The 23,232-nt window shown below is 39.0% G+C and overlaps 1 protein-coding gene across 4 annotated transcripts in view; it reads right to left on the bottom strand.

Annotated features, from left to right (window-relative positions):
- The window catches only part of TNFRSF11A (TNF receptor superfamily member 11a), a 47,960-nt gene that overhangs the window by 18,362 nt on the left and 6,366 nt on the right, over positions 1-23,232 (bottom strand). For 2 of the 4 annotated variants that reach the window (XM_070747141.1, XM_070747142.1), the window contains exons 2-4: positions 6,043-6,124; positions 2,596-2,721; positions 682-825 (exon numbers count right to left, since the gene is read on the bottom strand). In XM_070747141.1, coding sequence (XP_070603242.1) covers positions 682-825; positions 2,596-2,721; positions 6,043-6,124 — 352 coding nt within the window. Of the gene's footprint in view, positions 1-681; positions 826-2,595; positions 2,722-6,042; positions 6,125-14,315; positions 14,379-23,232 lie in introns of those variants that run through there. The other 2 variants (XM_070747143.1, XM_070747144.1) reach the window with 2 other exon arrangements.

Below are 23,232 nucleotides of genomic sequence, written 5' to 3'. Positions count from 1 at the left end.
CTCTTCTGGTGAAGTATCTTTGGACATTTTCAAGGGTGTTGATGTCCGAGATGTGGTATGGGTTCCAGACAGATGAACTGTATTCAAGGATGGATCTGGCAAAAGTTTTGTAGGCTCTGGTGAGTAGCATGAGATTGCCAGAGCAGAAGCTGCGTAGGATCAGGTTAACAACTCTAGAAGCCTTTTTGGCGATATTATTCCTCGCAATCAGACTCGGGTGCCATGTACAGTGGCCTAGCATATCAATCCATACCTGTCTCTCGATCCTCAGAATCTATGAGGATGCAGGCCACGGACAGGCCACAGCAGTGTACATACACCTGCACTTTCATGCTACTATAATACCAAGAATAAGTTAAATAACCAACATGATGTTTAAATATTATTTCTACAACTATTCCTCCAGTGATAAAACTGTTAACTAACAATCAGACAAAATAATAATAATAACAAAGCTATAACATTTAAAGATTAATTGAGGCATATCACCCAGGACTGAAATTTACCCCAATTTCAGTGACATAATTTTAGGTATCTGATATTCAGCAATGTGGAAGAAAATCACATCTCTCCAAGAAGTTTCATTATTAGGACACCTCCATTTTCAATCCAGCTCATCAGTACATTCACCAGAGTTGACAAATAAAATAAAACTTTCAAATATGTTAATTTAAATCTTACTGGGAAATTTCACTCCAGAACCAGGAGAGCATTTTGTGTTTCGCCGACAACAATCACAGTCTCTGTTCCAATGATAGCCAGCAGTACAGGCACATTGTCTTTGGAATGTACTGTTTCCTGGAATCACTTCTATTAAAGCTTTTCCTTTAAATGCAAAAAAGGGGGAAGCAGGTGGAAATTAAAGTTGACATAAAGTTTTTATCATAACAGATGCACAACTGAGCATTCTTTTCAAGTGAGGCAATATTTCTACTTGCATAATGTAAGATTTCCTGATTCATGACCGATTCTGAATGCTGCCTATTGCAATTCAAAGTGACTTACAAGAAACAAGTATTAGCTGCTATGTCATGTATTAAGCAATAATAAAAATTCAAACTGTCAATCAATGGTATTGTAAATGAAACTATAGGGAAAGAAGTAAATATGTGGTAATTGGTGAGTGTCTTATGGGAAAACTGAGTGTTCATGGTTTATTGCAGAAAAGAATTGTAGAATTCAATGTCACAGTTCATCATGCTGTTGCTCAATGTTGTAGGAGGTTATAAGGGTCACAAGAAAAAACTGAGTGTTTATGGTATATTGCAGAAAAAATGGACTAGAATTGAACGTCACAGATGAGCCTGATGGTGTTCAATGTTATAGGAGGTTATACTGTACATGTCTCTTCATTGTATGTATTTTAATTTACCATGCTGGTCTAGTACAGACTGATAGATGTTTTCAACTTCTCAGTCTAAGGTTAAGAGAATCTAATTGACCCAAACTCAGGATTGGAACCTGGGTTCAAAGATATGATCTAAGCTTTGATGTTCAAACCCCATTTTTTACATACAGTACCTTGGCTACAGGGGTGGGCTACTGCCTGGAGGGGGCGCTGACGCAGTGGGGTAGCGAAAATGGAGCTCCAGCCCAAAGCACCCAATTTGCACTGAAAGATGTTGAAATAAAATGCAGGGCATCCTGCATAAGCCACGGCCACAGTGTGGTAGTAAAAATTTTGGTAGCCCTTCACTGCTTGACTATGTTATTTATCTCAGACCTCATCATTTTGCTTTTTGGGATATATATCTTTTGGGACAGGTCCCACTCAGGTCAAGATTTGAAATAAATTGTTTATTTATTTATTAGATTTGTATGCCGCCCCTCTCCATACCCTCAAAACGATACTATAGAGCAGTGTTTCCCAACCTTTTCAACTTGAAGATATTTGGACTTCAACTCCCAGAATTCCCCAGCCAGTATTCACTGGCTGGGGAATTCTGGGAGTTGAAGTCCAAATATCTTCAAGTTGCCAAGGATGGGAAACACTGCTATAGAGTACTGCACACCAAGACAAGTAGATACAAGAACAGTTTTTCCGAAACGCCATCACAAATAATTTCCTCACCACTATCAAACTATTCACTAAGGCTGCGTTACTATTACTATTAGTTGTTTCATCGTTCCTATCACCCATCTCCTCCCACTTATGACTGTATGACTGTAACTTATTGCTTGTATCCTTACAATATATTATTTAATATTGATTATTTCCTGACTGCTTATTTCTACCCTGACAATCATCAAGTGTACTTCATGATTCTTGACAAATGTATCTTTTATGTACACTGAGAGCATATGCACCAAAGACAAATTCCTTGTGTGTCCAATCACTCTTGGCCAATAAAGAATTCTATTCTGTTCTGTTCTATGATTCTTGTCATTTGGTGAGCACTGTCCTGACATCCTAAGAGATTTTGATTAAAGCTCAAAAAGATTTTGGGATCCCTGTTCTATTGCAATATCCCTCTTTTTCAACTGTCTCTGTCCTATCACCTCTACCAACTCAAAATAAAAGTCTTCACCTGCTCTGCTAAAAGTCATTTCCCTGACAAATGAGAAACAATATAACAGCCCATAATTTTCCCTTACCCCTATCACATATTTTATGAAGAAAGCACTTTTCCTCTTCATTCCAGATGTCCATGTACTCATTTGAGCCACAGGGTTTGCATACAGTCTCTGAAAAGGCAGTGCATTTTTTGGCCATGTACTTTCCTGAGGAGAACAACGGAAAAGAGTGATAAAATGTTAAAATACTTTAGAATTAGCAATACTGGCTCTCTCAGGCCTACATGGATCACCTGAGTGGAGTCAGCACATGGCAAAATATGGTCAATTATGACTAAATAAATAAGCTGAACAACCAAAACACATTATAATGTCATCAGTTTAGATGCTTATTACATTATCAGAGTCAAACACTTGCTTAACCAAATTGATTTAACAACAGAATTGGACAATTCATAGTGAAGCATGTAGCTAGCTTGAGGTACTAAATAAGGTACTAAATTTGTGATGGCGAACCTGTGGCATGTGTGCTACAGGTGCCGCACGGAGCCATATTGAAGGGCACACCATGCATTCCCCTATGTCAGCTCTAGTGCGCACAACTGATTTTCGGCCTTGGGGAAGGCCATTTCATCCTCTGTCTGAAGCCCCGGAGTGCAAAGAAACGCCCAACTGGCAAACCGGAAGTTCGGAAAAATGGACTTCCAGTTTCTTCATTGTGCTGTGTTTCATACTCCAGGGCTTCAGGAAGCTCTCCTGAAGGTTGCAGAGTGCAAAAAACACAATGGGAAATCTGTTTTTCCGAATTTCTGATATGCCTGTTTGGCCATTTTTTCACCGTCCCAGGCTTCAGTGAGACCTGTGCACATGTGCAGTGACAAGGGGGATTGTGTGCATGCACAGGGGCAATGTGGAGGGGTTGCACATACATGGGGAAAGGGAATGGGTGTGGGCACATCCACTAGCATAATTACACACGCCCTTTTGGCATGCAAACAAAAAATGGTTCGCCATCACTGTACTAAACAATCATTGTCTATGTAAAGCATGGAATTTCAAGGTGTTTTTAATGTACAACCCCCCCTGCCTTACACATGAGATCTTTTACAGTAGATAGTTATTTTTTTCTTTTGTAATATAGATAGTCCTTGACTTATAACACTTCACTTGGTGACCATTCAAAGTTGCAACAGCACTGAAAAAGTTACTTATGACCACTTTTCACACTAAATGACTGTTGCATCCCTTGGAGTCAAATGATCAAAATTCAGATGCTTTGCAACTGGTTCATATTTCTGACGGTTGCAATTTATTATTTAGAATAATGTGATCAGATTTTTTTTTGTTTCTGACAAGCAATGCCAATGGAACAGCCAGATTCATGTAACAACCATGTTACTAATTTAATAACTGCAGTGATTTGTTTAACAACTGTGGCAAGAAAAATAGTAAAATGGGCAAAACTTACTTAACAAATATTTCAACTTAGCAACATATATTTGGAGCTAAATTGTGGTTGTAAGTTGAGGACTACCTGTATTTCCACATTTCCCCATTATCTGCATTTCAAAAATTCAGAGAAAAGGAAGAAATAAGCACACAACAGCGTTTCACATTATAACAATATGCCTGGAAGCACCGCAAATCTTTCAAGTTCTTCCTTGAAGGCATCTTCTGATTGGTTTTAAATGCTGAAACTATGATTCATTCTCTTTAAATAACTTATGTGATTCAGAAGCACTGTCTCTTCTGACCACCTAGAAGGAAATTGTTCAAAATGAGTTGAGTTCAGAAAACTTCTTTCTAAACAGATTTATCCTTTGAGACTCAACTGCTGTGTAGAACCCATATTCCTAAATATCAGTGTGGGAGACATGGCATTGATAAATTAACCAATGCAGACAGTGTTGGGCTCCTACGGGTATGGTCGGGTATGCAGAACCAGTAGAAAAATTTTGGTCACATACGCAGAACCGGTAGAAAAAAATCTTTTTTTCCCTTCTGGGCTCTGGATATGGTTTTCCTATTGCAGTAAATGAGGTTGAATGTGCATAATTTTAGAAGAGCTGTGCATGTGTGTGTGTACATACACATACAGTTTATATAGTAGATAATGTATATTTTTGTGTGCCTGTGTGTAATATGTATGTAGACACATGGCATATGTACATAGAATTAAATAGTATATTTTGGATGTTCAGCAATAGTTAATAGATAGGGAAATTGTATCTCTTTGAGGCAAGGATGTCCCCCCTTGACGTGGGGACATCAAGTTGGCCACCTTTAAGCCATCCCCCAGTCACATAATTGCCAAGCCACTCCCACCTAGTCACATGGCCGGCAACCCACACCCACAAAATAAGCCATGCCCACAGTGCAGTAGTAAACATTTTTGTAGCCCTTCACTGAATGCAGAACATACAGCTTAATTAAATAACTGGCAAACACAGTTCTGAGTAGCATCTACACCTTCCTTCATATAATAAAAGATATCTTTAAATTTTATTTTTTGAACCAGGGAATATAAATCTCGGTTAGTTAGCTCAATAGGTAAACATTCTACAATTCCTCCTTTCAAATTACCCTGACAGTTCAACCTGAATATAATGAGATGCTGGTAATACTATGCTAGTTATTATACCGATTCCTGATTTTATGAGGAAAAATTGTCTGAATGTGGGCATAAAATTTGTGGGTTCAGGATTCTATTTTGCTCTCAAGTGCAAATCTCCCCATACTCAAATTACTTCAAAGATACTATACTATATTGGAATGGAATGGATTACATACTCCTATAATAATCCTACTAACTACATCTAATTAATTTTAAACATGTACAGATAACCCTCCTACTAACTACATCTAATTAATTTTAAACATGTAGAGGTAACCCTCAACACAATTGAGTTTGGAATTTTGGTCCTAAGTAATTGTGGTCATCAATGACCTGACACAAAATTACAACTGTTCTTGGACTCATTAAGCAAATCACATGGTTATTTGGTGAGCCATGTGGACCTAAAGTGAATGTATCATATCCAATGGGTGTTTTTATTGGAAAATATAAAAAAGACCCATATCATAAATTGGGATAATGCGACTGCAAGACTCTGCAATCAGTTATAAATGCAAAACGGTTGCCAAGTGTCTGAAATGTGACCACCCTTACATGTATATATTTGATTTTGTGTAGAAGCCATAACTTCAAGGACAAGTCATACGTAGTTGTTTTTGAAGTCAGTTATAATATCAAACAGTTGTTATACAACAGCTTGCTAAGTTAGGACTGCCTATAACTCACTCTTTAAATTTTTGCTCTACAGGTTGGCATTTAAAACCCAAGTGTGGGTTTTACCCTCAAAATGTTTCCGCAGTTCTGCTCTTGAGAGACATTAAAAGTACAGTATTGTAAGATTCACACGCTCCCTAATAAGACTTTTTTAAAAAATAATAATAATAATAAGATTATTCTTTTACTTAAAAATCAGTTTTGATTTAAGTATGAGAAAAATGTTTTTAGCGTATTACCTGGTTCACATTTGGTGCAGCATCGGCCAGAATATTCATAATGTTGCTCACTGCTACAGGGAGGCGTGACTTGTAAGTACAACTGAAGGACAGAACAGAACAGTAATAATACTTTAATTGCTTTTAGTTTAAGACATATTTCAACTTTTATTTCCAATTTAAAATATACATTTATATTTATTTATTTATTTATTTATTTATTTATTACTTAGATTTGTATGCCGCCCCTCTCCGAAGACTCGGGGCGGCTCACAACATGTAGAAACAAATCATAAGCAATCAGACAAATTTAAAATATTTAAATATTTAAAAACCCCATATACTAACAGTCATACATACAGACATACCATGCATAAATTAAACGTGCCCAGGGGGAGATGTTTCAGTTCCCCCATGCCTGACGGCAAAGGTGGGTTTTAAGGAGTTTACGGAAGGCAGGAAGAGTAGGGGCAGTTCTAATCTCCGGGGGGAGTTGGTTCCAGAGGGCCGGGGCCGCCACAGAGAAGGCTCTTCCCCTGGGGCCCGCCAACCGACATTGTTTAGTTGATGGGACCCGGAGAAGGCCCACTCTGTGGGACCTAATCGGTCGCTGGGATTCGTGCGGCAGGAGGCGGTCTCGGAGATATTCTGGTCCGATGCCATGAAGGGCTTTAAAGGTCATAACCAACACTTTGAATTGTGACCGGAAATTGATCGGCAGCCAATGCAGACTGTGGAGTGATGGTGAAACATGGGCATACCTAGGTAGGCCCATGACTGCTCTCGCAGCTGCATTTTGCACGATCTGAAGTTTCCGAACACTTTTCAAAGGTAGCCCCATGTAGAGAGCATTACAGTAGTCGAACCTCGAGGTGATGAGGGCATGAGTGACTGTGAGCAATGAGTCCCGGTCCAGATAGGGCCGCAACTGGTGCACCAGGCGAACCTGGGCAAACGCCCCCCTCGCCACAGCTGAAAGATGTTGTTCTAATGTGAGCTGTGGATCGAGGAGGACGCCCAAGTTGCGGACCCTCTCTGAGGGGGTCAACAATTCCCCCCCCAGGGTGATGGACGGACAGATGGGATTGTCCTTGGGAGGCAGAACCCACAGCCACTCCGTCTTATCCGGGTTGAGCTTGAGTCTGTTGACACCCATCCAGGCCCCAACAGCCTCCAGGCACCGGCACATCACTTCCACCGCTTCGTTGACTGGGCATGGGGTGGAGATGTAAAGCTGGGTATCATCCGCATATTGATGATACCTCACCCCATGTCCTTGGATGATCCTTACAATGACATCAGTTTACCTTAATTTGGTACTCCTCAGGTATGTTATACAATGATTTCCACTATCCCCAACTAGGAGAATAGATGTTGTAAATCAACGTTTCAGAACAGCACAAATTTAGAAACAGCTGTACAGATAGTTCTTGTTTAGCTATTGTCTTTGTAGTTAAGTGACACTGAAAAAATTTGCAACTAATGGTTGTATTTATGATCTCCACATCTTTCTCTCTCATATATTTGCCATTACAGTCAGTTAACATTCCCTAACACTCTACCCCACAGAGATTAGCTAACCAAGCTATCTTTTTGTGAGCTGCTTTTCTTAGGACCACAGGGCTTCCCTAAAAAGTCCTCACAAGTAAGCAAGCTCAACAGTGTGTCCATAATTCGTTGATTAGAACCCTCCAGCTGTTTGTAGCTGCTGCTTGGAATTGACAAAACCCTAATAAGTTTCACACTAAAGATTTTTGTTCACCTCCTAATCCAAGAGCACTAGGCAAAGAGCTGGTACTAGTGCATTCCTTTCAAACTATATTCTCCAATATGTGCCTGCTTATTCTGTTGTAACCCCTTCCTCTCCTCTGAATGCAAATACAAAAATCAATTATCTTGCTAATTATTTAGAATTATAGATAGTATTCTAAAGCAGGGCTGTCAAACTCGTGGCCCACAGGCTGGATATGTCACATGCTGGCCATGCCCATGCCATTAACGAAAGGGGAAAAATCGCAACATGTCACGTGATGGTGCCATGATGATGCAAGTTTGATGTTCTAAAGGGTGGAGCAGTTGAGCTCTGGAAACCTTCCCTGCCATTTAGGTTCACCCAACAATTTGGGATTGTATCCTTCTGACACTGTAAAGCAAAACTGAGGTTAAATTGTAAGCACGCTTGTGGTCCTGCAGTTTTTCACTTAGCAACTGAGTTGTCAGTTCCGATTTTGGCTGCTAAACAAGGGCTACCTTTATATGAAAATATATAACTTATGTGTTGTAACTACTTTTGGTTCTATTTTCTGTCTTTATTTATTCATTTTATTCAAGTACATATTGGTGGTATACAAAGATATAATAATATTTATATACATGATACTAGTAAAAGAGAAACATTAGGACAGGGGACAGAAGGCATTCTGGTGCACTTATGCACGCCCCTTTATGTTTAGGTTTACCATATTTGGATGGCATAAATCCAACAAAATCCAACAGGCTCAAACTTAACCCCGACAAGACGGAGTGGCTGTGGGTACTGCCTCCCAAGGACAATTCCAACTGTCCATCCATTACCCTGGGGGAGGGGGATTTTTCAGCCCTTCAGTGAGGTTCCACAACTTGGGCATCCTCGATCCACAGCCGAATATCACCTTTCGGCTACGGCGAGGGGGGCGTTTACCCAGGTTTGCCTGGTGCACCAGTTGCAGCCCTACCTAGATAGGGAGTCTTTGCTCACAGTCATGCCCTTATCACCTACTGCAATGCTCTCTACATGGGGCTACCTTTGAAAAGCGTCCAGAAACTACAAATTGTGCAAAATGCAGCTGTGCAAGGAATAATGGGCTTGCCCAGACACGTGCATATCTCTCCAACACTCCGCAGTCTACATTGGCTGCCAATTGATTTCCAGATTCAATTGGTTGTGTTGGTTATGACCTATAAAGCCCTACATGGCATGGGTCCAGAATACCTCTGAGACCGCCTTCTGCCGCATGAATCCCAGCGTCCGGTCAGGTACCACAGAGTTGGCCTTCTCCAGGTTCCATCAACTAGACAATGTCATTTGGTGGGACCTAGGGGGAGAGCCTTCTCTGTGGGGGCCCCAGCCCTCTGGAATCAGCTTCCCCTGGCAATTCGTACTGCCCCCACCATCCTCGCCTTCTGTAAGAGTCTGAAGACTCATTTATGCCATCAGGCCTGGGGCCATTAAATTCTTGCCCCCTGGCCAATGAATGTGTTGAGAGAATGTTGAGTGTATGGAGTGATTGTTTTTTTTATGCTTCTTGGGGTTTTAGATTTTTAATTAATTAATTGGATTCAAGATATTGTATATTGTTTATTATATGTTGTGACCTGCCCCGAGTCCTCGGAGAGGGGCGGCATAGAAATCCAATAAATAAATAAATGCTAGATGGCAGCAAAGCGAAACTCTTTGCTGCCATTTACAGATCATCCAAATTTTTGCAGCTGCTATTTTAGGTAGTTCTATATAAAGTGTTAATATTGAGGCAATCTACTTGCATTAAAGAAGGTAATTAACTGCATAGTGAATATGGGAAAGTTAAACTAAGAGCTATGGGCACATGAAGAATAGACAGAAAAAGTGAGAAAATAGTTTTGTCTCGCAACCAAATGTAGCAGCCCAAGATAGATTAAAGACTTTAAAAACCCGAAGGATTCTTTTTTTTAAAGTAGCATTTTCCAGAATATACAAACATATTTATTTTATTCTTGTGGGTCTTTAGTCAATCATATTTTGAAATACTACACAAAAACTTGAATTACCACTTTCCTGGACATATGGCATGAGGCTTCTATTATAGGTACCTTTCTTTTTTATCTAAATTATGTTCACACTGGGGGGGGGGGGAGCAGAGGAATATAAAAAGAGCTTCTTCTGTTCCTGCTTGAAAATTAAGTATGGTAACTTCCAACATATACAGTTCTTTTAAGTAGACTAAGCCAGTATTAATACATGCTTCATAGAGTTTCATTTCATCAGAAGATAATGCAAGTGAGATGGGGAAATTCCCAATTCTCAGAAGTTATAATCCACTCCCTTCCAACCATGATAAGTAATGAACTATACTTTGCAATAGTTGTTTGGGACTGTTTGAACAACTTACTCAAAAGTCATACCATCAATGCACCTGAACTTGTTGAAAACCTAATAGACAAATTTAATCAACAAATAACTCCTTAGCAAAATTTATAACGTAACAAAATAGATCTAATTTTATTGAAGCCTTGGCAGACAATCTTTCATATAAACTCTTTATTCAGGAAAGGGCAGAGTTACACAACTAAGCCCTTCTTCAGTTTTCCATCATCTCACATACAGAAGGGCCTCCACAATCTCACAAAAATAATAATTCCAGATTTCAAATCTAGCAACATAATAGAAGTTAGTATAATCATTCATAATCCTTCTCCTTATGCACATCAATGTTCCATTACTGGAGATTGTCCTGCAAAAGCTGGATAGCCAATTGCCTGAGATGGTATGAAAATCCCTCCCTGGGCCCTATGATTTTCAATGTGGAATTGAAGCATAGTGAAGTGTGATTCTAGAAGTTGGAGGAAACAAGATCTATGAAATAAGATATTTTTTAGAAACCAGGATGATAGCAAAATGACAACACATGGACAATAAGTAAATAATGAAGTGATATAACCATGTCATGATATCATATTGTACAGGTAGTCCTCAATTTACAATAGATGGTTTACTGACCATTCAGTCACAACGGTAGTGAAAAAAGTGACTTATGACTGTTTTCACTTATAACCATTGCAGCATTCCCATGGTTGTGTGATCAAAATTCAAATGCTTGGCAACTGAGTCATATTTATGATGGTTTCAGTCTCCCAGGGTCATGTGATCACCTTCTGACAAGCCAAATCAATGAGGAAGCCAGATTCATTGACCAACCATGTTACTAATTTAGCAACTGCAGTGATTCACTTAACAACTGTGGTAAATGGAGCAAAACTAACTTAGCAACTGTCTCGCTTAGCAACAGAAGGATTGGGCACAACTGTGCCCACAAGTTGAGAACTATCTGCAACTATATAATTTCTACAACAGTTACCTAGATGAAGGTGTTATTATTAAGAAAAGTAGACAAAGGACTCAAAGCAATTGATATACACTGTATTTTTTTCTGATGAAAAGGTTTGGTAATGAAATGTTTTCAAGAAAACTTAGTTTCAACTCAGATAGTACAAAAGGACCCCATATTTTATTATTTATAATTAAATTCAGCTCGATTTCTAAAGAACCAAAGAAAGATAATAGTCATTTTTCTGAGTTCTGTCCCTTTCTATCACAATCTCTTGCATGATGTACATTTGTGAGTAATTTAAAGATCCCGTAGGTACTGTTCAAAGTAAACTAACTTTGTATGAGTAACCATAACTATATTATAGCACCTAAATATTTTGGTTTTGTTCACTCATGAAATGGCTTGTGTGGCTTTGACGTAGGTTAGTCATTATGGTTTATCCAATAATCTTGACAATTATGGACAGGTCAAACTTTGAATGACCAGGAAATTGAGCTTTAGCCTCCTTCAAACAGCTCTAATGGAAGAGAACAATTTAATATAAAAATGTCTACGATTCTTGGTAATAAAATGTCCAAACTCTCAAATTAAATACTGATTTTAAAAAATAATAATTTCAATGCAACAATTCAGTAGAAAAGGGGGCTAAGGAAGTATATGCTGGCATGAATATGTGATCCAACATAAATCTATTAAAGTTATATCAATAGGACAAAGGCTGTGTCCCATTATAATGTGGTGGCATATCATGCTGAGCCTTATTTTTCTGGATATGCCAATTGATTTACCATTGTTAGGATTAATTAATTAAGCATATGCCATCTCTCTTATGCAATAGATGATTTGCAATCATCCTAGGGGAATTTTTACAACAAAGTTGGTAAAACAGCAATAAAGTTCAAAGGTTCATCATATTTAGGCAAACGGGTAAGAAGCTGTCACAAATAGCTGTGGCAGCCACAGAGAAAACATGCCTCCAAATTCTCAAAAGATGGCAATGTTAAGAGAAAGAGAATGGAGCTACTCTACCCAACTTAAAAGATGCTTTTAACAGCGAGAAAGTCCTATAATATGCACACTTTTTTTTACTCAAAAAGCAGGTAGTTACAAAGTTCACATTCATAAAATGTGATTTGAAAAAAAAATCATGCTTTGTTCATTCTGAAAGTTCCTCTTTATCAAAGAGATTTAACAATGACTTAGAGGTAAACAAGGGCAAAGTCCTTTACTTTAAGGAACAATTTTTAAAACTCCGAAGAACACAGAGTCAAATTGTAAAGAGTAGCAGCAAACCTAAGCACACTCAAACCAGTTCCTTTTTCTTTTCTTTTTTTTAAAAAAGTATTATAGTTTTTCTATAACAAATTCATTTACTTCCTTGATACTTTACAATAAAGGAATAACAAAACCATTTTCACTTTGTGTTTTGATGTACAACCAGGACTTCTCCTTCCAAAAAAACTTGCCCCTTGAGGAGTTTATTGCAGGACTTTTATTGTTTTATGGTATAGCTCAGTGCATAAGTAAACTAATGCATTGCAGTATAAGTATTTATAAGCCAGGATAAAGTCCCATTTAATTCAGTGGGACTTATCTCCAGCTTAAGCATGCACAAAATTGCAGTTTTCACTTCAACAGCAGATGTATTTTTTCCCCTCTGCAAGAATTGCTTCAGTTCAGCTATATTTAATATTAGTAGGTATATTTAGTAATAAACAAACCAGAAGTATATTGGCAGTTCTGTGTTAGCAAAACTTCAGAAGAGAAGGATTTAGGGGTAGTGATTTCTGACAGTTTCAAAATGGTTGAACAGTGTGGTCGGGCAGTAGGGAAAGCAAGTAGAATGCTTGGCTGCATAGCTAGAGATATAACAAGCAGGAAGAGGGAGATTGTGATCCCACTGTATAGAGCGCTGGTGAGACCACATTTGGAATACTGTGTTCAGTTCTGGAGACCTCAACAGATCTCACTTCCCTCTATTTGTGCAGTCACACACAAACACACAAACACTCTCTCTCACATGTATCATTTTGGGACATGCATCCAATTACAGGCCTCTGGATATAGTATAAAATAGTTCAAATGAATAAAAAACCAAAGGTAAAATTCATAAATTAATCAACTGGTATCAGATAAGGAAGAAATTAGACACAATATATAAAACATGTATCAATTACCGTAATCACATGTTTATTACCATAGAAGAAATTGCCCCAAAGAGTATACTGTAAAATGTTACAGTTAGAAAAATCCTAACTTTATGCCAGCAGTGGGTTGCTCTGGTTTGGCCAGGTTCTAAGAACTGATAGCAGTGGCTGAAAGCTCTGCCCACCTGCCCGGGACACTTTTGTGCATGCGCAGAAGCGTTGCGCGCATGAGTGTGCACCCAAAACAGTATCAACACTACTGCTTTATGCCCAATATTATTCTTCCCCTTCTGTTTGGCACTGTCATAAAAATACATACCAAGCATAAGGAAGTCAGTACAATAGGAAATGACTGTATCAGCAAATCCAACTAACTAATTTTAAAAGGATTTTTCAAAAATATTTTTAAAAATAATTAAAATTATTGTCATGTGATAAAGCAAAGAAATTTTGGAGTAAGATTCATATTTTAATACAGAAAATTCTTAATGTGAAGATAAAGATGAACCCAGAAACTTTTCTTTCGTGCTTAATGGAAAAAGACTTAGAAAAAATTGGAACTTTGATCTTACAGTATATGTTGACAGCAGCAAGACTATTGTAAGCATAAAAATGGAAGGACATTTTGATTTCGACCATGGACAAATGGCTACAGAAGCTGATGGATTTGCCATACATGCCTAAATGGATCATTTGATCAAAGAAAAGAATATAAGTACTTTTGTTGCTATACGGAGACTGCCTCTGCAAATAGTGCTTGAGATGGGGGGGGGGGGATGAAACTTTAATTTTGGGTTTTACTGATTAGACTGATTAGTTTTTTATAGAAATGGCTAGTTTGAATTATTATGGAAAAGTAAAAAGTTGAAATTAATGCTTTATTTTACCGCAAACTTCTTTTTTCCTTTTCTCCCTCTTCCCCACACTTTTCTTTCCCCTTCTCCCTCTCACTGTGTCTTATTTGCTTTTGCATTTTTGTATTTTATTCTATAATCTAATGAAAAGTTTAAAGAGAAAAAATATTTTAAAAACTATTAATCAATGTCACTTATATTGGGCATACACAGGCCACTAAACTTACTTTTCGCTCAGTTGATTGTGAGCAAGGCACATTATTGATTGACAGAGGATAGAGTTGCATGATTCCTCCTTTTCTGAGAAAAATAAAACCAAGCAATTTAGGGAGTTTCCACAGATCTTTTGATGGACCAATAATGTTGTAGGTTTTTTTAATAATACTGAGATCATTTTAAAAGCTGTTTGTTTAAACTCCACCTGTTGTGCGAAAGTAACCATATCAATTTGAAGTTAGCAAGACACAACCTGCTGTGATAAGCGGACGCAAGTACCAGATGGGTACTTGCTTTTAAAGAATACAAATAATTAGCTGTTCAGATGAATAACTGTTTTCAGTTTTGTCATTAGATAGTAAAAGTCCATGAGTTTTGAGAGTTATTTTTTTTTTTTAAAAGGTCTTGGTGGAAGACTTTTTTTAAACATGTAGATTGAAAAACTATTTTTGTTATTCCTTGGTCTTTTCAAAAATATTTATATAAATATAATATTTATTCAAAGAGCAGTACATTATTGGGAAAATATAATTGTTCTTCCTATCTTTCTTTAAATTTTTATTTATCCATTTTTCCCCTTAAACATATACAGGTTCTTAATGAACAGTGTATTGTTAGAGTTATTTTAGGTTTAATAACAACAACAACAACAACTGATATTAATGGTAATAGTTGAAATAATAATTGTAATAATAATGATCAATTTATGCTTAATATGTCCTATATATTACAATTAACATGTAGATACAAATGTTGAAAGATTATCTTTCAATATTATGTTAAAAGATTATCAGAATAGTACTAATATTATTATTTATTGTTAGTTATTATTATCACTATTGAGTTCAGTAAACTGATTATTATTACTATTATTTCAACAATTATAATTAATATCAGAATTGTTTGTATTGTTGTTGTTGTTATTATCATTAAACCTTAAAATGACTTTTCTTATTTTTCTGAATGAAAATGGTAGCAATAGATGAATATAGTTATAGATAGTCCTGCACGTATGACCACAATTGAGACCAACATTTTGTTAAGTGGGTCATTTAAATTAATTTCATTTAAGGAGTTTTACAACCTTGCTTGCCAAAGTTGTTAAGTGAATCACTGCAGTTGATAAGTTAATAACCCAGTTGTTAAGCGAATCTGGCTTCCCCATTGACTTTGCTTGTCAGAAGGTCATGAAAGGGGAACACATTAACCCAGGACACAGCAAAGGTCATAACTAAGAACCAGCTGCCAAGCCTCTGAATTTTGATCACATGATCCTAGGAGGCTGCAAAGATTGTTAACTGAAAAATGTCATAAGTCACTTTTTTGCAGTGCAGTTGTAACTTTGAATGGCCACTAAATGAATTCTTTTATGTCAAGGAGTACCTGTACTTTTTTTTATATTACAGGTGACATACAGTGGTCTTGCTCAAACTACGACATGCTATTATGATGCCATCAAGCTCCAATTGCAAAGGATCTTGAACTCAAATGGATAAGCAGAATGACAGTTTTTATCGCTCCTCCTCCGTCAATAACTTTTCAATCTTTTTAAATACTTAATATGTGTGTGTGTGTGTGTGTGTGTGTGTGTATACTGTGTTTCCCCGAAAGTAAGACAGTGTCTTACTTTCTTTTTACCCCCAAAAGCCCCACTACATCTTACTTTCGGGGTATGTCTTACATTGGAAAAAAATTGAAAGGGTCGCGTTCCCGAAGGCATCTCCCCAGAGTCCAGAAGGGCAGCCGCGGGACAGGAGCCTCGTGAGCCCTTTTCCAAGGTCAACCTCAGGGCTCCAAGCGGCGTGCACGCGTGGAGCCGCAGACGCGTGTCGGGGAAGCGTGTGTCTGGAGGGGAGGAGCCGCTCTGCGCAGTTGGGCAGCCTCACCTGCCTGCCGGAAAGGAGGCGGGCGAAGGAGGGCGCAGCTCCGGCCGCTCGCCTCGGAGCCGGTCGGCCTCGCTGGCCGCTTGCAGCCGAGCCTCGGCAGGACTCGGTTGCTGGGACGAGCGCCTTCGCTGCAAGCCGCCGCCTGCTCGGCTCGCTTCGGACCAGCGCCGTCCTTCGCTTTGCCAAACCGGGGAAGAGGCGGTGATGCCGCGGCGAGGCGAAGGGCGCGCGGGGAGCTTGGAAGCGACGTCACTGGGCTCCCCCCCGGCAATACCCCCATGTTTCCCCGAAAATAAGACATATGTCTTACTTTCGGGGTACGGCTTATATTAGCCGACCCCCCTGAAACCCCCGATACGTCTTACAATCAGGGGTGTCTTACTATCGGGGAAACAGGGTATATATATATATATATATATATATATATATATACACACACACACACACACACACACACAAAACAGAAGTGAAATTAGGTGAAGTTAATCCTTGGGAGATTATTTTAGATAGGAGGTTCTATTTTCAAGCCAAAGGACTTGCTTTCTGTTCACTTCAGCTCTCTTAATTTTTTTTAAAGGCTGGGAAAGAATAATAGCTATACAGTATTTGCATCCAGTACCATGCTGTGTTAAATAATTGATGAGCCATGCACAACTACCATATATATATAAGCTAAACCTTGATTTTTTAAAACCCAAATACAAGAAAAATGTACTACCTACAGATAAGCTGACCCTCAACATTTTCTATGTTTTTCCCCCCTATAATTTCAGAAGAAATTTCCCATCCACAGATAAGCCAAGCCCTATTTAAGGGGTTATGCTTGGTTTATTTGCACTAATCATTTAGTGACCATTTGAAGTTACAACGGCATTGAAAAAAGTGACTTGTGACACTTTTTCACACTGATGACCATTGCAGCATCCCCCCCGGTCACACGATCAAAATTCAAATGTATACAAATATTTAAAATCTTGATTGCGAATACACACTTGTGACTTTCTGACAAGCAAAGTCAATGGTAAAGCCAGATTCACTTAACAACCATGTTACTATCTTAACAACTACAGTATTTCACTTAACATCTGTGACAAGAAAGGTCGTAAAATAGGGCAAAATTCACTTAACCAATATATAGAAACATAGAAACATAGAAGACTGACGGCAGAAAAAGACCTCATGGTCCATCTAGTCTGCCCTTATACTATTTTCTGTATTTTATCTTAGGATGGATATATGTTTATCCCAGGCATGTTTAAATTCAGTTACTGTGGATTTACCAACCACGTCTGCTGGAAGTTTGTTCCAAGGATCTACTACTCTTTCAGTAAAATAATATTTTCTCACGTTGCTTTTGATCTTTCCCCCAACTAACTTCAGATTGTGTCCCCTTGTTCTTGTGTTCACTTTCCTATTAAAAACACTTCCCTCCTGCACCTTATTTAACCCTTTAACATATTTAAATGTTTCGATCATGTCCCCCCTTTTCCTTCTGTCCTCCAGACTATACAGATTGAGTTCATTAAGTCTTTCCTGATATGTTTTATGCTTAAGACCTTCCACCATTCTTGTAGCCAGTCTTTGGACCCGTTCAATTTTGTCAATATCTTTTTGTAGGTGAGGTCTCCAGAACTAAACACAGTACTGTATTCCAAATGTGGTCTCACCAGCACTCTATATAGCGGGATCATAATCTCCCTCTTCCTGCTTGTTATACCTCTAGCTATGCAGCCAAGCATCCTTCTTGCTTTCCCTACCGCCTGACTGCACTGTTCACCCATTTTGAGACTGTCAGAAATCACTACCCCTAAATCCTTCTCTTCTGAAGTTTTTGCTAACACAGAACTGCCAATACAATAGTCATATTGAGGATTCCTTTTCCCCAAGTGCATTATTTTACATTTGGAAACATTAAACTGCAGTTTCCATTGCTTTGACCATTTATCTAGTAAAGCTAAATCATTTACCATATTACAGACGCCTCCAGGAATATCAACCCTATTGCACACTTTAGAGTCATCGGCAAATAGGCAAACCTTCCCTACCAAACCTTCCCCTATGTCACTCACAAACATATTAAATAGAATAGGACCCAGAATAGACCCTTGCGGCACACTGTTTGTATCACTTAGGAACAAGAATTTGTGGCTCTTTTGTGGTTATAGGTCAAGGACTACTTATATATACAATACTAGTCAAAGGCTACAAAACAATGGATTAAGTTTACTTTTTAAAAAACACAAAACTGCAAAGGTAAAGTCTGGATGACTGTGTTAGTAGAGGCCATAACTCTATCCTACCATCTCATCTGGCTGCTACTTGGATTGTTGCAGCTCAGTCGTATTGCCCTTCTAATTGCTTATTGAATCACTAAAGGACCTTTCTTCAATTCTGAGAATGGTTTTGTAGCCAATTTAGTTTTTATTTAACTTAAAGTAGAAGAACAAATGTACTGTAGTCATGTCACTAGGGCGTCTGCTTGAAATGTACATTTTAAAGGATAGTAACTTAATCAACTTTCTTCTCACGATATAATAGTAAAGTGAGATCACAGATTAAAGAAAATTTCACTTTTTTCATTATGTTTCGTGCCTATAAATTTTACATTCATATTTCTTACATTTGAGTTACATTCATTTAATAAGACTGAAAAAACGTAACACTAGCAAGGATTGCCTATTAAGAAAAAGAACCTGAAACATAAAATGTTAATTAAATTCACTATCACTACTTTAATCACTATTAATTGTAATTAACCATTTGCCTAAGCATAGAAGCTGTGTCTTGTTTATTTTATCCAAAATCCATATGCTCATGAACCCTTAAAGACTCAGGAGCTGGCTTAATTTAAGTAAAACATTTCATTTTCTCAGATATGACCTAAAAGAGACTCCACATATTCACTTCCAGGTCTATAATTCAAAACAATTCTTAAACCATGAAGGAAATGGTTTTCATGATGTCAAGTTTCCAATGAAGAGTTTTTAACCACATCACAAATTTCCATCCCATAAAGCAAATATACAGTTAGGAAATGCAACAGGCTAAAACAATTTTTTTAAAAAAAACACTATTCTTTTTTTTAAAATGAAGAATGTGAAAACTTTAAAATGGTTATAGTGTGAAGGAATCAATGCACTAGGAGATAATTTCTTATAATAGCCAATAAAGATAGATAAACTCATAATTAAGTAATTTAAATAAAAGGTCAAGGTAAAGGTTTCCCCTGTTCAGTCATATCCAGCAAAGGGCTCCACTTACTTTTTCCTACCGCTACGGCAGGGGTGGGCAGTAGCCAGGACGGGGTGGAACACAGTTCCACCGGTGGAAATGAAGATGCGTGTGCAGCTCCCGCTGATCGGCGGCTGTCACTTCCTGGATTACTGGTCTCCTCTCGGCTCTCCTTTTTTCCCCTGCTGCTGCTACATCTGCGCTCCATGCTTTTTTCCTCTTTCCTGGCCTCGGACAAGCTTCCCTCTCTCCTGCTCGGCTCCCCTCCAGCCTCACATAGCCACCTCCTGCCTGAGGTGCAAGCAGAAGGTGTGGGTGGAAGCGGTGCTGGCAGCATTTATGCTTCTGGCAGCACCCGTTCGCCTAACTACCCAGCCTGAGGCGGGGGGTGGGTGACCCAGGAAGGAGAGCATGGGAAACGCGAAGCAAATTGTCACCCCAGTGAGCGACACTGGTAAGATTGTAAGTCAAGGACTTAACAGTTCACTTGAACGATGATGATCATTCAAGCCACTCCCACCTGGTCACAAAACTGGCAAGCCACTCCTACACAGTCACACCCACAAAATAAGCCACACCCACAGTGTGGCAATAAAAATTTTGGCTGCCCATTACTGCGCTACGGGATTCTGAGGCCGGCACGGGCGATCTGTTAGTGCTTTTCGATGGGTTCCAGAGGCTGGGCTGGCCGCGCGCACACCTGATCTGTGTGCGCATGCCTCTGTGAGAGATTTCGCTTTTGCTCATGTGATATCTTGTGTGAAGACACTTATGTGGGTGAGATTTTGGCAATTTTTGCCCTATTTTTTGCTTCTGTGCATGCATAAAAGCAAAAAGAGGGCAAAAATTGTTGAAATCTCACCTGTATAAGCATCCTCACATGTGATATCACTTTGGGCACATGCGCAGAAGCAAAATCTCACACGGAGGTGCACACATACGTCAGGCATGCGCATGGCCTGGGCCAGCCTCTGAAAACCATCAAAAAACACTAACGGATTGCCAATCCCATTTGTATCAGGTGGGGCCCATCACTGGTCATATCCGACTGTAAGGGATGGTGTTCATCTCCATTTCTTAGCTGAGGGAACTAATGTTGTCTGAGAACAATTCCATGTTCATGTACCCAGGAAGTTGATATGCCGAGATGCACAGAACACTGTTGCTTTTCCACTGAAGTGGTGCCTATTTACCTACTCACATTTGCATGCTTTCGAACTGTTAGATGGGCAGGAAAGGGGGCAGCGCTTAGGTCTTAAGCCTGGGCCATCAGCTTTTCAGCTGACAGGCTCAGTATCTTTAATTGCTAACCCACTGAATCCCCTTAAATCATCTAAGTACCTGCAGTTAACTGAAAAGTTTAAAAAATGAGTGTTTCAAGTTCCATTTTTTAAAGGAAAATTAAGCACACACTTCTGTCTTTAGTGGAATAAATCTATTTCAACTACTATATGAATGCACAGGATTAAATTCTATAGTGCTAAAGAAACAAATACAGTGGTACCTCTACTTAAGAACGCCTCTACTTAAGAACATTTCTAGATATGAACCGGTTGTTCAAGATTTTTTTGCTTGTGCTTAAGAACCATTTTCTACTTAAGACCCCAAGCCCAGAAAAATTTCCCAGGAAATTTGAGAGCAGCACAAAGGCCCGGCCAGTTTCCTGCCATTCCCCCTTTAATACCGGCCATCTCGGGCTTTTCTGGGCTGCCAGAGGAGCCTTTCGGTGGTGCTTAAGGAAGCTTTGGCAGTCCAGAGCGAACGGAGCATTTTCCTTTCTCTGGGCACTTGGACAGGGAATAAAGCTCTGCCAGTGCCCAGAGAAAATAAACACTCCCTTCACTCTGGGCAGACCAGAGTGGTGCATTTTCCTTTCTCTGGGTGCTTGGAGAGGGAATAAACCACTTTGCTGTGATGACTCCCTCACGCTGCCTCCCATACACTCGGCGCAAGGTTGCCTCCTGGAGTATCTGGACACGGAAAGGCAAAAGGGGGTGCTTCGCCCCGGCCGGATCAACTTGGCTTCAGCCAAACTGAGGAGTCACTGTAGTGAAAGAAAGCCACTGGCTACAAAGCGAGCAAGCTTTGAAGGGGAGCCCTTCAGCATGGCATGAAAAAGGAAGCAGGTAGCAGCAGCAGCAGCAGCCACCTTTTGGTCAAAGGAGCGGGAAGTTCCCGCCTATTGCCCACCCGGGTTTCTCTCTCTGGCACAGTGTATGGGAGGCAGCCTCGCGCAAGTGTATGGCAGGCGCGTGCTCCTCCTCGCCGTCTCAGAAAGCCTTAAAGTTTTGCATTTTTTTTATTCACCTCACCTCACCTTCTTCCTTCGGCAGCAACTGTCTTCCTCCTCCTCCTACCCAAATTCCGAGCTTTTATTTCTTTCCTAATAGGTTTGCACACATTATTTGCTTTTACATTGATTCCTATAGGAAAAATTGCTTCTACTTACAAACTTTTCTACTTAAGAACCTGGTCACAAAACAAATTAAGTTCTTAAGTAGAGGTATCACTATATAATCTCATTTCTTTTAAACCCAGTTTGTGAAATGTCATACTGATCATGATTCACATAAAAAATTAAGAATGTTTACAAACTGAGCTCACATATTTTGCTAAGCCAAATGCAAAGATAATAACTCAATGTGCCATGTGAATCCAGCTTTTGATTAAAGAACAAGCCCACTCATTGAACAGGGATTTGTTAATAAGCAAGCTTTTAACTTTTAGACACAACTCCTATCCATGCTTGCTTATTAAGAAACTCCACTGCCTCTATAATTTACTTAATGATAAGTGGTTATTAGGGTAGCTTCTTTCAGAACAGATAAATCTCACTTGTGCACAAGAGGGTAGTGGATGTTAGGAAGCTGTAACATTTATTCTGAATTGCAAGTTCACATTATTTTGTAGAAAGTTGTAGATGCAAAGGTACAAATGATTTTAAAGGAATATTTAGTTAAAATGTTAGCAGTACCATTGTTTAATTTTATAATTAAATAAGCAGTTTGATATTTCATTCAGTTGTATGAGCTCATCAGACTGATAGCCATCTTGGTCTAGTACAGAGGTCTTCAAACTTGGCAACTTTAAGAAGTATGGACTTCCAACTCCCAGAATTCCCCAGCTGGCTGCACTGCACACACATCTGACTCAGAGCAATCCTGTTGTCTGGAATTCTCTACAGTCTGGCCACCGAGACACTGACCAGGTCTGCAAACACGGGTATCTGGGCCAGTGCAGGGCAATGAGCAGAACCTCTGCATATTCCTCTAGCACCTTCCAGATCACCCTGTGAAGAAGAGGAAGGGGGAAAGGCATTGAGAAGCCCCGGAAACCTTGGATGGAAAAGGGCAACCATCTGTTCCGCATGACTGTAACCCAAAATAGTAGTAGTAGCAAGAGCCTTCACAGTTCTGTTACATTATGTATTTGTTACATCATTAAAACTGTGTTTATGACAGGGGTCTAGTCTACATTTTAAAAATTGCCAGTCCAGAAAAAAAAACATTATCTTTGCATTATTCTGTACTGCAATTATTATTAATACAAAATATTTCTTCACATGCTTTGCTTTATTGGAACCATCAGTTTGGCACTATGGATTTTTTTAAAAAAAAGGGGGGACATGATCGAAACATTTAAATATGTTAAAGGGTTAAATAGGGTTCAGGAGGGAAGTGTTTTTAACAGGAAAGTGAACACAAGAACAAGGGGACACAATCTGAAGTTAGTTGGGGGAAAGATCAAAGGCAACATGAGAAAGTATTATTTTACTGAAAGAGTAGTAGATCCTTGGAACAAACTTCCAGCA

This window comes from Erythrolamprus reginae, chromosome 3 (genome assembly GCF_031021105.1).
Source record: "Erythrolamprus reginae isolate rEryReg1 chromosome 3, rEryReg1.hap1, whole genome shotgun sequence".
NCBI lineage: Eukaryota > Metazoa > Chordata > Lepidosauria > Squamata > Dipsadidae > Erythrolamprus > Erythrolamprus reginae.
Note: the sequence above shows the minus strand (reverse complement) of the source record. Positions and strands in the feature narration are given on the sequence as shown.